At 50.4% G+C, this 16,221-nt stretch overlaps 1 protein-coding gene across 2 annotated transcripts in view; it reads right to left on the bottom strand.

Moving 5' to 3' along the window:
* ASTN2 (astrotactin 2) overlaps nt 1-16,221 on the bottom strand; it is an 817,144-nt gene that overhangs the window by 229,537 nt on the left and 571,386 nt on the right. For both annotated transcript variants that reach the window (XM_037154714.2, XM_037154715.2), the window contains exons 14-16: nt 13,181-13,305; nt 9,077-9,181; nt 5,963-6,142 (exon numbers count right to left, since the gene is read on the bottom strand). In XM_037154714.2, the coding sequence (XP_037010609.2) occupies nt 5,963-6,142; nt 9,077-9,181; nt 13,181-13,305 (410 nt within the window). The remainder of the gene's footprint in view (nt 1-5,962; nt 6,143-9,076; nt 9,182-13,180; nt 13,306-16,221) is intronic.

Here is a 16,221-nt window from a genome sequence, read left to right as displayed (position 1 = left end):
ACATAAATAATATATGTGAATGTACCACGTATATCCTATACATCAATATTTTATATATTATCTACCTACCTACCTACCTACCTACCTAGCCGTTGGTTCTGTCTCGAGGGAGAACCCTGGCTGATCCCAAGGCTATTGTGTGGTTGGGCTGATGGGGGACAAGAGTGGATGCAGGGAGACCAGTAGGAGGCCAGCACTGGAGTCCAGGCAAGACATGAAGTCAGCGTGGGACAGGGTGGCAGCAGCTGGGTGGAAAGAAGTGGGCACCTTCCAGAGCCATTGGGGCATTAAAACTCGGAGGACTTGGGGTGGTTTGGAAGTGGACGGAGTGAGGCGAGGGAGATGTTGGGAAGCTCTCCTAGGTCCCTAGGTGTCTGGTTCTTGTGTGGTTCTGCCTTTGAGCAGGATGTTGCTTTTCACAAGAACACTGGGAAGGGACTACATAGAATGGGGCAGAGTTCAGGCGGGCAGGCAGGGGAGCTGGCATGGTGGCAAATACCAGAGGACAGCTGGGAGGCGGAAGTGAGAAGTGGGAGTCATCTGCGTAGTGGGGACAGTAACAGAGAGCATGGCTGAGATTCCCCACAGAGAGAATAATACAGCCCAGGAAGAAGGGCCTCAAGGATGGGGCCTGTGACACCACGCTGTTCGCTGGAGGAGGATGAAGCTGCGAAGGAGACAGAGAAGGAACAGGTAGGAGCAGAGGCGGGCCAATCGGGAAGACTGGGAACCACAGAGCAAACCGGTACCATGCCTCAAGCTGGAAGTAGTCAGCTGCATCAGATGGTAATGAAAGGTCAAACACACAGGATTTGAAGACTGCCCCTGGGTGGTGAAGTCCCTGGGGAAATAAATCAGCACCCATGCAGGGCTCAGCTCCAGACCCACTCCTTTCATGTCTGGTTGCTGTCTTTGAAGCAAGTTCCCTCAGGGAAATGAATGCCCAGAAGAGTTCTCTGGCTCACATCAGCCCCCTTGGCCATACCTGTCCTCACAAAAGCAGGTGATATTTGACTACATTTTCCCTTCTCCCTTTCTCCTCTCCCCACTCCAACCCGCTGGTGGCCTTTCAAACTGCCAAAATTCCTTTAAAGAGTAGTCTAGAAATGTTGCAGCTGACATTCAGAAGTACATTGTAATGCAAATGGAAATACAGAAATTCATTCTCTTGGACAGTTTTGGGAAATTATAATAGAGATAAAACATCTTTTAAAGGTGGCAACAGGCTTTATCTGAGGGGACAGTTGTATACTCTGGCCTCTCCCAATCTGAACTCAAGAGCAGTGTAACCTTCACATGGAGAATGTCCCTTCACGGGATCTCCACGTCGCTAAACTGGAAAAAGGCACATTGGTGGCATGCATTTTTTTTTTACCATGTTCTTTGTCTCTCCATTTCTCTTTGTGGATTTCCCTGAGTTTGTCTCATTTGTCTCTTTGTTTTTCTGTTTCTTCCTATCTTCCTCAGTCCATCACTCTGTCTCTGTTTGTCTGTCCCTCTCTATCTCTGTCTATTCCTCTCTATCACACACATACGCAAACACACACACAGCAGAATAAACAATTCCTTCACAGACACACATTCCTCACCTTTGATATTCAATATCTTCATGGAAAAGATAGGCAACTAAAAATTCAGGAAACCTACCAGGCTAGTAGTTTCTTCATCCATCGCTACCCACCCAGAACAGAGGACAGCAGGGGATGACGCAAGCGCAGGTCACAAAGCCCTTCTGACATCTCCCTAGCAAAGCCTCACAACTCCTTCCCTCTCTACTGGCTCCATCTCTGCAGCTGAGCTCACCTAGGCCCCTCTCAACCCTAGGCCAATCGGCCCCTGTCCTTGGTCCAGAGTCAAATAACAAGGGGTGGGAGTAAATCAGCAGCCATGAAACTTCCCTGCTCCAACACACACACGTGTGTACACATATACACCTACACACACACTCCTGGGAACATGGTTTCCTGAGTGGATGTGGCAACTACTTGTGAAACAAATGGGTTGAATCAAGATAATAATTAGGTGCCGTGCTCAGTGCTATATGAATTCATCATTGATCTGTCTATTTGCTCATTGGATCCTGTATATTGCATATGAGGCAATTGATCTTAGTCAATCAGTTTTTTTCTCAAGATCACATGGCTGCTAAGAGGTAGAATTAGGATTTGAACCAAGATCCATCTGACTGTAAAACCTGCACTTTATCTCCAAATGAGAAAGTCTATCCAAGGGAGCCAGAGGAAGGCTAACTTTTTACAAAGAGTCTTTAATCATGATCTAGGATTCATGTAGCAAGATCACAGGTAGAGAGAGCATGTGACTATCAAGTCAAAGAGTGAAAAGAAGCCCTGACTGGGAGAAAGGTAACTTTTCAAAGTATAGGAATATAGTAAAACTATTAAGCTGGATCAAGAGGGTTGAAGCTTCACATGGTGCTGGGGGGCACACCCTGGAGCAGAGGGGATGTTAAAGGAACCCAACAGGTGGAACAGCCTCTATGTTCCTCAAGTTGCCTCTGGGACTCAGCTCTTCCTAGTGTCTGCCAGATGCCCTCTAAAGGACCTGCCCAGTGCTCCTGCCTACTCCATACTGACTGGCCAGATGCCAAGGATGCCAGTTGATAGTAGAAAGCCCCACCTGACTGCCTGGATCTTTCCAGTATTCTTTGGCATGCCCAGGGCCCCTCTGGAGTGAGTGTCAGAAGGTGGGCCTGTTGTTCTGGCTTTCATTTTGTCCTATCATAGGAAAAACAATACAGTGTATGAACCACTATTCCTGCTTTTTCTAAAGCAGACATTGCTAATCAATCACAGCTTTCTCAATGACCCCAATTACCTCTACAGAGTGGTATAGACAAGGCACCCTGCTTAATCAGAATTAGCACATAAATTGAAAGCTAGGAACCCCCACACAATACTGTGTTCCCTCCACGTGCCAGCCTGTCCCCCTTTCTAGCCATCAGTGGGTTACAAAGACTCTTTAACAGAATGATGAACTGCTGGAAGGCCCAAACAGGCTGGTAATGAGCAGGGTGGGAACAGCGCTCCCATCTTGTTTATTGTGGTACCCCAGCACCTGGCAGAGGTCTGCAGGGAACTGGCGGATTAATGATGATAAACTGTAAAGTACTGTGCACATGTCTGTGGTTGTGAGCAGTGCCCTGTTTCGGTCTCTTCTTTCCACCTTCTCTTGCTTCCTTGGCCTTCCAGTCCAGGAGATACCACTGTTTAGAGCTGAACACAGATTTCAAAGAATCCTGGAACCGCCACCCTCTCTAACTGACAGAAAATTTGCAGGGATTGTCCTTTCTCATGATGTAGATACTTCATGGGAAGAAATAAGAGCTGTGGCTGGGACTGGAATCCTCAGCAGATGCCCGCAATTTAAAAAAAAATTTAACCTACTGTTGTTCATGTACCCACTATGCCAGGCATCTTACCTACATTATCTCATTTCGTTCTCCCGAAAGCCATGCTAGGGAATTACTATCCCTCCTTTAACAGAGGAGGAAACGGAGACTTAGAAGCTACTTTAACCCAGAATACCTGGCAGGGAGGGATTTTAGAAAAGCCACCTGGACACGAAGTCCCTTTGGCCCCAGTCAGCACAGCTCCTCTACCTGTGCTCTTCCCACAGGCTCCGCCCACTCTCCCCAAAAAGCTCCGCCCCCAGACCAATGAGCTTACAGACCCAGATTCCTCAGGCCTGGTTCCCAGTGGGCCCTTGTTTAGCACATGTCCCCTACTTGGTGGCCGTAGACAGAAGGGTCACCGACTCTACCTGAGTCCAGAGGTCTTTCAAGGGAAAATTCCCGGCGTCTCTGAACATATGGACATATATGCATGACCCATGGACATGGACAATGGGGTGGGGATTGCCTGAGAGGGTTGGGGGAGGGGGATGAAAGGGGAAAAATTCGGACAACTATAATAGCATAAACAATAAAATACAACTTAAAATTAAAAAAAATTCCCCAGTTTCTCATTCACTTACTCCCCAGCATCAACCCCAAATTAAAAATATAATCAAACCACAGCATTTGATGTTCCATTAAAGTGGCCACAGCAGATGGGGCCAGAGAGAGGAAGAATCACACAGTGGGCTTACGTGGGCCTCGGTGAATCCCTGTGCTCTTCTTGGGAATGAGCACGGATGATGGAAGAAAGAAAAGCGCGCTTGCCCTTGAGGCCCAGAAAGAAAAGCTACCGGACCAAATTCACCCAGCAAGTTCATTCATGGCAAATGGGAAGGCTTTTTGAGTCCTGAAGAGGCCCGAGCTGCTGCTGCTGCTGCTGCTGCTGCATTCTTTCTGCCCCCTTCCCTATCTTACAGGCAACAGATACCTCGATACGGACACTGAGATTTTTGTGGAGTGGAAAAGACGGCAGCTGTGAATGGAGATGGGGAGGGATTTGGCGCCGGAGCAGTGTCCTGGACCCCACATGCAGGATGAGGCAAATTAGTTCAGTGGCCAGAAGGAGCGAAGGTTTTTATAAACATAACCTAATTGTATTACCTCAAAGTCCTGAAGCTTATTGCCCTGCTTAATGATGTATCACATTATTTATAGGGTGGCACAATGAGACTTCTATTGATTTAATGCACTTCCTTAAAGACCGTCATTGTCACAGCCATAAAACAGAGCTATTCCCAGACAACTCAATTATGTCCCCTGCATCTGTAAACCACCCCGAGCCCCACACAGTGCACACGGGAGGCGGCGAGGGTGGGACCACACAGGGGAGCAGGCCCTGCAGGGCAACAGGGAGACCCTGGAGATGCCACTGCCGGTGGGCCAGGCCTTCACCCAGTTGGGGATGAGGGGCAGCATAAGAGGTGCTCAGCCTAAGAGTGTGGGCCACCCCTACCCCTGACCCCCCCACCCGGTCGCTCTCTTGGACCCGCTGGGTGGAGTGCAGCTGGGTGACTCTGATCAAGCTTCCTCCTCCCTCTGGGCCTCAGTTTCCCAACTATGACACTGGAGAGCTGAGCCCACTGAGACCGACAGGGTCCCTCCGGCTCTACAGTCTGTGGTTTTATGAGTTCAGGTCCAGCCATAGGAACAAGGTGCAAGGACATTTTTAACGTCACTCCTGATACTTTTCTTCCATCCAGGTTCTTTCTTTTTCAAGCTAATTGGTAATAACAGTAAGAACGATAACAGGAAGCAGCCCTCATCCTGTTATTTGTTAGTTGTTTGTCTATGGGCACTTGACTTGGCATATCTCGGACTCATTTTCTCATCTGTGAAATGGGGCTATGGCTACATGGACCTAATAAAATACATAATGCATGGATGTGATATTTCTATCTTTCTCCAAATGCTATTACGTACAGCACGTCCCCTTAATGTGGGAGGTAGACGAGAATAGCTACCTATGTACCCATGTCACAGGAAGGGAAAACTGAGGTGGGAAGGGAGTGGCTTTCCCAGGTGAGTGGCACAAACTGGTCTCCTTCTGGTTTGGGAGATTCCAGTTCTGGTCATAGCTGAGGGTCCAAGGGAGGTAAGATCTGGTGACCACCCTGAGGATAAAAGCCCCTCCTTGGGCAAGGCTTGAAACTGTCCTCTCGGACATGCAACGGTCGCTCCCAGAGGAGCTGGGGCTCTTCTTGGGTTCTTCCAGCAAGCCTGGAGAGAAGAAGGTGCCCCTCCCCGCCGCCCTCTCCCAGGCAGGGGCTTCTAGGAGAGAGGGTGGGAAACACAAGCCTGCAGAGGGTCAGGCCTCTGGAGTCCAGACCTCCACCTTGGGGCTCTGAAAACCCCTGGCTGGGAAAAACTCAGAAATTACCACTCGGCCCTTCATCCTGTCCATGGTGACAATGAAGCCCAGTGACAGGCAGGGACTAGCCCAAGGCCGCACAGTCTACACACTGCAGAGCTGGGATTTGGCTATCTCCCCAGCAGTCTTACGTCCATACCCCACCTGGTCGCCACCCCCAGGAAGCGCTCCAGGCTTACCTTTCTGGTACTGCAGCCACAGCTGCTGCTGGACTTTCTTACTGGGGAAGTGGATGATGCAGGTGAGCTCGGAGCCATAGAGGGCCTCTGCGATGTAGTGGGAGCCATAGTGCTGGATGAAGGTCAGCAGCTCCTCCCGGCTGCTCTCCTTGGTCAGGATCTTGAGGACGTTGGTGAAGCCTGGACGGAGAACGCACATGGGAAGGTGGTCAGAGTTTGGAGTTTTGTGGCTAGTGAACTCTAAGAGGCAGGGGCCTCTTTCTAGCGTGGATTTGGGGCCTTATCTCTCTCCACAGTGTCAGCCTGATGGCTGCACTAGTCCAAACAGGAGCACTATCCCTTCACCTAACATAGCAAAGGTCACGCTCTCTGTTGGGCACCCGGGACACTGATCACGAGGGAACCAAAGGGGGAGGAAGGACTAATGCTCAGTGCCCTGGATCACAGGGGCCTGAAAGTCACAATCGGGAAATCAAAGCTGACGAGCTACGAACATGTATCAGGCACACCGCTAAACATTCCACCCTCTTTGCGTGCTTTAACCCGGGTGCCCGCTCTGCAACCCACCACAATGACCCCACCATGGGGATGAGCAAGTCAAAGCTCAGACCACAGATGGACTTGCTGTGGTCCTCCAGCCCTGAGAGGTGGCTAGGACTCCAGCCCACTTCTGCTGTCACCCCACAGTGCTTGCACTGTCCACTGCGCCCAGTCATCCAGGGCTTGACCTGTCCACAGCTAGAGCCTGGGGGTTGCCCTGGCCCAGACACTCGGCTTCCTCTTATCTGATTCCTGGCTCAGCTCCCTGTGATGCCGATTCCTTTCTATCTCAGCCGCGGCCTCCCTAAACAGCCATATGTTCTCCTGTACATTGCTAAGGGACTCTTGGCTGCTCTGCCGCCCTCCGTCCGTGGCCAAAGAGAGCTAAGTTCTCGGTGCCCAGCATGGGGTGTCGCAACCACTCAACAACCACTGCTCCCCCTCCCTCACCTTCCTCCAACACCCAGGTCTATTCCTCCAGGAGCCTTAAGATATTCCCGGGTCCCTCCCGCTGCTGAATAAAACTGGTACCCTATCCGATCTGAGCATCCCAGGCCTCCAAAGCCATCTCCCATGAGCCACCTGCATCAGGCTTCACCACCACCTAAGTAGTTTTCTTATTTCTCCTGAATGTGACATAGGATTGCTACTATCCTTTCATCATGTCTATCCCTTATCTTACCTCCAACACACACACACATATACCACCAACTCCATCCCCTCCCACCTCCTGCCTGAGTCTTACCTGTGCTTCAAGACCCTGGGATGTCACCCCCACCCCCTTCTGAGGAGCCTTTCCCAGAATCCTGGCCAGTGTAACTCTTCTCTGTCCCCCCAACATGCTCCACCTCAAAAACACAAGCCCCTCCCACGGGCCTCCTGCCCTGCCCCCACCCCAGGCAGGTCCAGGGCACAGCTCAGGACTCAGCAGGCACACCGATCACCATTGTTGCAGAACAACCAACCCCACCACGTGGGAGCAAAATGTAAAGGAGCAAGCGCTTTTCGGCCTTACAAATGAGCTCCAATTTGCCAGCGTTTTTATTTACAAGGGGGTTCTCGGGAGTGTCATTATTGATTAATTAGAGCAGATCCACCTTTGTAGTTCCAACAGGAACCTCACAGTCTCTTTCAGAAGTGCGATGTGGGGGGGGGGGGGACACAGAACAGTGCTTAAAGAATGGGCACTTGATTAGAACAATCTCTCTCCATCAACCTGTTAACTCACGCAACCGGGTAATTAATACAGCAGTGTTAATGATGAGGTGGTGTCTGTTAGGTAATAAATAACATCACAGAGATGTCTCATGGCTCTCTATCCAGGCAGGCAAGACTGTAATCAAATCCCTGCTCTGCTCTGTTCGGCCACTCCCTAGCTGTGTGATCTTGGGCGAGTCACCTAACCTCTCTGACCCTCCGTTGCCTTACCCGAAAAAGAGAGGGACGAAAATGCCTTCTTTGCAGGACTGATATAAGTCCTAAGACATAAAATGTGAGGAACTTCTGGCTGATGTCAGCAATAATTACTATTTGTACTTCTCAGAGGGTAAAGTCCTCTGATTCCCAGGCTAAACGAGTGACATGTTCATGAACAAAGAACACTGAAAAAGACAAAGTAAGAAATGAGCCAGTGGATCATGAGGACACGTGGGGACCATAACCCAGGGGCCCCGTTTTAAGGGCCGGGGTAGAAAACCCTAGGTGAGGCCCCATGTTTCCCAAGTCCTTCACCATTCCTTACTTTTCAATTTTCATCTATATATTTGTTAATCCCATCACTAAACATCAGCACCAACCATGTGCTGATTCTCTGTTACAGAGAATAAAGGCACAGAGGACTCAAGCTCTGTCCGCAGCCTCAGACCTGTGGGTGATTCAGATATGAATCAAGCACTTGTTAGGGCTTCACGACAGGTAGTGGCTCAGAGGGAATTTCTTTAGTTATTCTGAGGGGAAGGGAGAATGCAGGAGGTGCCTCTGAGTATTACAGGACTCCCTGAACAAGGGGGTCCAGACGGAGGGAACAGAGTGTGCAGAGGCACAAAAGGACCTGTCCCCTTTGCAGAACTACAAATTGTCACCATCAGCTCGGGCTCAGGGTTCCCACGGGTAAGTATGAACGATGCGTAAGTGTGTGTTGGGAGGGCGCATGTGTTATTGTTGTGCAGAGAAGGGCAGAGAAAGAAATCAGCTGGGAGAAACCAGAGGAGTCAGTCAGTTCCCGAGAACTTGCAATCCACACACTTGAACTAATTTCAAGAACATAAAGGGGGTGTAGACTGCCATTTACTCTCCCTCCTGCTCTTCCTTCCACACCCTGCTCAGATACTCCTTCCTCCTGGAAGCCTCTTCGACTTCCTAGAATGAATACTCCTCACATGGCTGTCCCATCATTGTGCTGGCTCTACCGTGGTGTGTCCATATCACGGTCCGTCTGCTTGTGCATTTGCTCTCCTTGTGAGCTCCCAGTGGTGGGTTCCCCAGTGCCAGCCAGATCCTGGCACACCCCAGGTTCTTAGAAACAGGTGCTGAATTACACCAAGTCCTCTGGCTTTCCCCGGGGGCGGTCCTCACCTGCTGAGAGGGTGATGGTGCTGAGCTTCACACGGTAGAGGTTGCTCCGGACCCTCCACTGCTGCACCATGGGGTAACCCATGGCCTCGTCATACCTGATGTCTCCTGGGGGAGGGAACGAGAAGGCCACGTGAGCCCAGCATTTAGAGGCCTGGAGTTGCATCCCCCACCCCCATCCTGCAGCCCTGGGGGCTCTGGGTGTTGGCCCCTTCTAAATAGGCAGGGGCCGGGCCTTAAGTGTGGCTCTCATGGGGCTGATGACTTTATCTAGAGCCTGACTCCAGGCCCCTTCCCCAGCACCGCTTCTAGTCTCTGCGCGACAGCCTGCAAGGCCCCTTTACTCTGCGAACAAGAGGGCACGTATGGTCTCATCCAACTCTGCTGGCAACTTGCCGTGGGAAACGAGACACCTCATGCCTCAGTTTCCCCACCTGCCCCTGCTGCTAACCTCTGCTGAACTTATTCCACAGGCACATTATGAGACTCAAATCAGGCAACTGGAAATGCTGTGCGTAAGGACCAGGGTCACTCAGGTCCAGCCCATTCATTGCATACTGTCAACAGCTGCCTTCCTGGGCGGCGGGAGAACAGCTGTAACAGGGGCCCCAGCAAGAGCCTAACGCTGTCTGACCCTTTACGTCTGCTGGCCCCTGGGTAGGCCACTGTCTCCGAACATGGGAACATGACTTAGTCATAGGTATCATGCAAAATGTACATTAAAGGTTCCCATTTCTAGCAAGACTGAGACGTGCTGGCTAAACAAAGCTAAACACTTTGAAAACCTCAAGTTTCTCAGGACTTTGAATAGATTAATGTGCATGGAAAAGCTCCGCAAGGGTGGTGTGCAGCATTTTGCAAACATCTTTGACCACAGAACCCCTTTTCTACAGAGAATCCACTGGAACTCACATCCCTAAGAATATATTTTGGGGATGCAAGAGGAGGTGGGAGGGGATCATGGGGGGAGGGGGGAAGGGTTTTCAGGAACGACTATGAAGAACACATGGACAGAACCAGGGGAGGGGGGTGGGGATGGCTGGGGTGGGCGGGAGTGGTGGTGGGGGGGAAAGGCAGACAACTGTATTCGAAAAATAAAATAATGTTAAAAAATAATAAAAAAAGAAAAAATAAGAAAATGTCAGCAAATGGTTAATGTTGGGTAGTGGCTGTATGAAAGATTCTTGTTTTCCAATGTATATTCTTCTCCATTTTCTAAATTTCCTACTCGGAGCATTTCCAACTCTTTTTTTTTTTATAATCGGAGAAGAAATACATGAATAAGGCTCGCCCCATCATCGGTTATTATTACTGTTGTTACATGTCCTCTGCAGTGGCAGGCACATTTTCTCTCCTTTTCTTTTGCCCCCTGGTGAGGCGGCGCTTACAGAGATACTCGGTACTGAGATTAAAATGGGAATCTCGTTGGAACAAGTGATTTCTTCCTGGACGTTACTGCAGTATTAAAGCTGTCCATTACTGTCAACTTTTTTTTTCCCTCCTTAGTCTTTTCAAATATAATACATTTTTTTTCCAGAGGCTTTCATTTTAAAGTAAAATATTCATGATCCCTAAAGATACGTCCACTGGAGCGAGGTCGTTTTGTTATAAATATGTCCTCTCCTTCCTCTGCAGAGGCCAGGGAGAGGGCACCCCAGGTGTGGGTGGCGGTGGGGTGAGCATTTAGGGTCAGGGCAGAGACAGGAAGCAGTCTGTGCAGGAAAACCAGACTCCAGCGCCCAGGCAGCCTCTGCGCACCTATTCCTGCTGGTCCTGGTTCAGATTGAGCATGGGGGTCTACTGGCAAGTGAGCCCATCCCAGGGGAGGTGGGCAGAACACATAGACTGTTGATACATCAAAAAACAAAACAAAACAAAAAAACCCAGTACTAACTGTGGTTACCAAGAAATTGCCAAAATTGTCTTCTCTGCCTCTTACCCACCCCCCCAGGCCTCCTGTAAGTGGTCACCACTCCACCCCTTGCTGCCCCTCGTCCCCAGCCCTTTCTGGATTCCAACATGGAATGAAACTCCTTTAGTGGAATGTCAGCCTCTTGATGCTGACGCTGCAGTCTGCATTTTCCCACTTCTATGGAGCCCAGAACAGAGCCTGACACGTGGCAGGCTCTCAGGAAATAAGAGAGTACTGGCCCTCTCCCACTCAGACGCCACCCCTGGTCTTCCTCGGAACCTGAGCCCGTCTCACCCGACTCTATCCTAGATCCCCACTCAGGGGTTGGGGGTAGAAGGAAGCTTTGGGACGGGGGGAGATATTTTGTCCTGGTAATTAAAAAAATAACTCTTAAAATGGAACAGTTCCTTCATTAGGACACTTTCAAAGACTTCTGAATCCAATGAATTATCCTAAAAAGTCACACTACTCATGTGGAACCACAGTGAACCCAGCATTTTATATCCGTGATCTCCAATTCTCACAACAGTCCTGAAAAAATCATTGTTATACCCCAAAGAAATGGAGGCTCAGAGAGGGAAACTGCCCAAGGACACCCAACAATCAGTGACAGATCGAGGGTCCCTCCCATTAGAGCACAGCACCTCCCCAGGGACCGAGGCAATATGGCTGCAGGAGGTAGTGAACTCCCCGTCACTGGGGATATGCAAGAGGGCCGACCACTCTGCAGGGGCACTGCAGCCCTGATATCCTCACCAGCAAGGAGGAGTGGACTAGGAGCCCTTTACGGTCCATGTCAGCTCTGAAATTATGCGATCTTATGAACAATGAAAATTAAAGAAGACACGGCCGTTCTTAGACATATATTACAAAACATTTTACATCCACGATTTCCTGTGATCCACATCTGGGCCCCCCTGAAGCGGGACAGGTTAGGGAGGTGGTGCAGAATACTGGGTGTAGCATCAGCTTGGGCATCGAGGCCAACTGGGCTTCAGTCCTGACTCGACTGTAGACTGGCTGTGTGGCCTCGGAGGAGTCAAAGGGCTTCAGTAACCAGTCTAAGAGGGGACCGTAACAGCCTCGCGGTTCCCACAGATTAATGCGTGCACAGTGGCTGGCCCCCAGGAGCCTCTCGGCACGTGTGTGTTCTGCCCGGTCTGAGATTAGCCGGCTTGAGCGAGGTTTCCAGAGCTTGCAAGTGATAGAGGGAATGAAACCTTTATCTGCTGTGTTTCAGGATGGTCCCTGAGGGGACAGTTTCCCTCTCAGCAATCATTCCTCAGGCTGACCCTTGTTCCTGGGCAGTGGTTGAGATGACCAACTACTGTATCAAAAAGGCAGGCTCAGGTCCCTTCCACCTTAGGAAAGTCCCCAGGCAAAGGGTTAGAGAGGAACTTGGACAAGGCCATGAGGAACTGGGAAAGGCATCGTGAGGTGGGACAGAAATATGGAGCCCCGGGATAGGCTGCACAAGACAGCTTATCAGTAACAGAGAGAGCTGCAGATCAGTGTAGAAAGGGCAGGCGACCCAGAGCCAGGGCACTTGGTTCTAGTCCCCACAGATCTGCTGTGTGACCTTGGGCTGGTGCCTTCACCTCTCTGAGTCTAGATTCCTCATCTGCAAAATGGGACAAATAATACCCACCCTGCAGGATGGCTCGGTGCCAATGATCAAAAACAAGTTACTTTCAAGTGAGAGGGGCTGTGGTTGGAAAGGGGGGGGATCCACTAATTTTCTTTTAGAATGGTTTACAAATGAACCTCATGAAATAAGCCAGACACAGACAAATACTCCCTGATCCATGTATATGTAAAATCTAAAAAAGTTGAACCTGTAAAAGAAGAAAGTATAATGGTTTGGGGTGGGGAAAACGGGGAGATGTTAGTCAAAGGGGATGAAGGTTCAGTGACGCAGGACAAATGAGTTCTGACGATCCAACATGCAGCGTGGTGACTACAGTTCATGATATTCTAGTGTGTGCTTGAAATATGCTGAGAGTAGACCTGGCCGGGGCTCAGACTAGGCCCCTGGGGTCTGCCGGCACATAGTAGGAGCCCTAGAAATGGCAGGTCCCTCACGAAGGGGGAGGCCTGGTGGAGCCTGTCTTGGAGGTGCTGAGGACTGATATGCACCCGGAGACTAGGTGTCTGGTCTGGAAGGCTGGGGAGGGGTCCGTGTGTGTGTGTCTTACCAGTGAGCAGCTGGAGGTCCGGCAGGGGCTCGGAGAGGACCCCCCGGCACTGCTCCTCCACCGGTAGTGGGATCACCAACAGCCCGTCGGCCAGCTGCGGGAAGTCCTTGATGAAGTTGTTCTCCCTGTGGAGAGGAGCAGAGAGACTGGCAAATTGAGGAAGCAAAGGCTGCAGGGGCCACCAGGGCGGGAGGTGGGTACTCTAGAGACCCAGGAGTGGGCAGGTGGCTTTGCTGCACCACGGCTGGCTCCCGGAATCCCGGTTCTGAGATCATGGTGCTAATGACAGGCTCAGAATGGATGCAGATGGGGCTCAAGTCACTCACCAGCTGTGCTGCCTTCAGTGAGTTACTGAAGGAATGGGTGTTTGTTCGTTAAAGTAGAAGGACCCTAAGGGATCTTTTGGATCAAACTCCTCCTTTTCGAGAGGGGAACAACAAGGCCAAGAGAAGGGCAGTGACTCACTCAACAACAACCAATGGGTTATACTCAACCCCAGGTCTCCCACCTCCCGGGCTGGTAATTCTCCTGCTCTAATTTCTTCAGTGCCACTATCCCTTACCTGTAGGAAGGGATGTGGGAGACAGACCTCTGGGTGGCCTCAGGTTACTGAATCCTGGATGAGGAAGGGTAATCTTAAGGGGGGCTCAGTACTAGTGGACCACAGAAGGACAGACTTTCATCTGCTAGAAAACAGACCTGCCTGAAAACAGAACAGCCTGACAAGAGAAGTAGTGAGCTTCTTGTTTCTGGGAGTATGCAAGCAGGGAACTTGACAGCCATGTGGCATGGAGAGCATCGAGGGCATTTCTGTATTAAAATCTGACTTTTGAGATCCTCAGAGTTACAGACACTGATTATAATAGGAGAGGAGGAGGAGGAGCGGGAGGAGCGGGAGGAGGGGGGAGGAGGGGGATATTCATCACTTCATTTGCAACCGTGAAATGAGCATCAGAAAGGGGAAAACAACCATCTGTGGCGCCAAAGCAGTGCCTTTGAAGCCTGGATCCCTGGCCCTTCCAAAGCAGCTGCACAAGCAATGGGGTGGCCTGGGTTACCCCCCATCCCTGTGCACCCCACCTCAGGGTCCTGCAAAGCTCGCCATGCACTGATTTCTTTAGTGAACACCTCCTCCGTGCCCAACCCCAGAGCAGGTCAGAGCCCAGAGGAGGAGACGTCACCCCCACCTCAGCACCCCAGCTTCTTCATTTTCATCATTCCCACTATCACTCCGGACCCTTTCTTTATTGATTCTTAAAACTTGCTAGGGTCTGGCTAAGTACTTGACATCCTTTTCATCGTTTAACATTCACCTGCAGGATCATCACTGTCCTTATCGTATGTCTGAGGAAGAAAGAGGTTCAGATTTGAGAGGCAGCAGAGTTGGGATCGGAACCGGGTCTGCCTGGCGGCAAACCCGGTGAGGTAAGGGCTGGGCTGGGACTGTCTGCCAGGCACGCTCGGGCACCGTGGTGCGTTTCTGGGTCCACGTGTGTATATTGAAGTGTGCTATGTTGTGTGCCTGTGATCACAGCATCTGTCTAGGTGTGGTTTTGTTGTTAGCCTTTGATTTTCCTGCAGACCTGAATCTTCATGTCAAATCCTCTCTGGCGCTGTTTTTATAATCCCGGAGGATGACGGAAGCACAGGGCCATCCTCTCCACGCCTGTGCACCCTTTCTCCAACCCCCTGCCTCTGGTCAACTCAGGCTTTGGTCTGTGGGCAAATCCAAGCCCAGAGGGCCAATGGGAGGAGCACAGTGGGCAAGCTCAGGATGGCTGGGGGCCTGGCTCAGGATGCTCCTGCTTGGCTTTCCCCCTGAACTTCCAGGGATCAGGGAAGGTCTTGAAGAAGCACCTGAGAAAAAGGGAGAAGATGGAAGGGTGGGAGTTCACAGGCCAGTGTGCATGGCTGGGAGGGAGGCCAGGACGAAGCAGAGAGGGCCAAGACAGCAACAGCAAAGACCATGGATGGTCCCCCAGGAGTGGGCCCATTCACGGCCACGGGGGCGACGGCAGTCCTGTGAGGCCTCTGCCAGCAGAGGGCGCCCAGGGCCTTTGCATCAGTTAGCTGTCTCTGGAGGCTTTAGGGAGGTGGGAATCTCCTTGTGGGAAAGTTCCCCTGGGCTGAGCATCTCAGACGGGAACCCTGAGAGCAGCTTCCGAATCCACCCACCTGGGAAAGGTGATGGGGAGGCTGGCAGGGTGCGGGCTGAAACTCAGTCGGAAACTAAGTTCCCATTCTCAGAGTCTGGGAGTGAGTGAGTGTCTGTGTGTACAGTTAAAAACTACCAGGCAACTAACTAATCCTAATAATAGGAAGATAGGAAGAAGAATGTGCAATATTTATTGACTGATCATATTTGTTGATCATCATTTATATTCTAGGTAGTGTGCCTAGATATAGGGGGTTGGCCAAAAAGTTGTCCGTTTAGTTTTTTTCTGTAAAATAAGAGACGCGTTTTTCATTTTCACTAATAACTTGATTGGTTCGGATATTTTGAGTATGTCGCCTGTCTCCGGTGTGGCAGAACACTGATTGTTCTCCATTAATGTCTCAGTTTGATCGTTGTCAACTTCAACTCGTCTGCCTGATGGTGGAGCATCGTCCAGAGAGAAATCTCCAGCACAAACCTCGCAGACCACGTCTGACACATTCAAGCACTCACAGCACCTTCTCCATATACCGCACAGATCTTTGTGTTTTACTTGCATTTTTAACTTTCTTGATATAATAAAGCATAATAGGCTGAAAATGTTGAGTTTTTTCTTCCACCTTCAATTTTGAAATGGCTGCACACAAATTTGCCAATTTTGACACGTTTTTTAAAATGCACACTGATATGACAATACAATCCGACAAAATCGTTCTGAATGAAGTTAAAGACAACAGAGTGCCTCCAGAGCCGTCTTACAGAAAAGAACAATTTGGGGGGCCAACCCTATATATACGTCTATATGTGTTGTAACCACACGGGAACTCTATGAGACTCCTACTATTTTATTCCCATTTTGTAGGTGAAGAAATGGATGATCGGAGGT

This window comes from Artibeus jamaicensis, unplaced genomic scaffold (genome assembly GCF_021234435.1).
Source record: "Artibeus jamaicensis isolate MK-2021 breed Jamaican fruit bat unplaced genomic scaffold, CSHL_Jam_final scaffold_1964, whole genome shotgun sequence".
NCBI lineage: Eukaryota > Metazoa > Chordata > Mammalia > Chiroptera > Phyllostomidae > Artibeus > Artibeus jamaicensis.
Note: the sequence above shows the minus strand (reverse complement) of the source record. Positions and strands in the feature narration are given on the sequence as shown.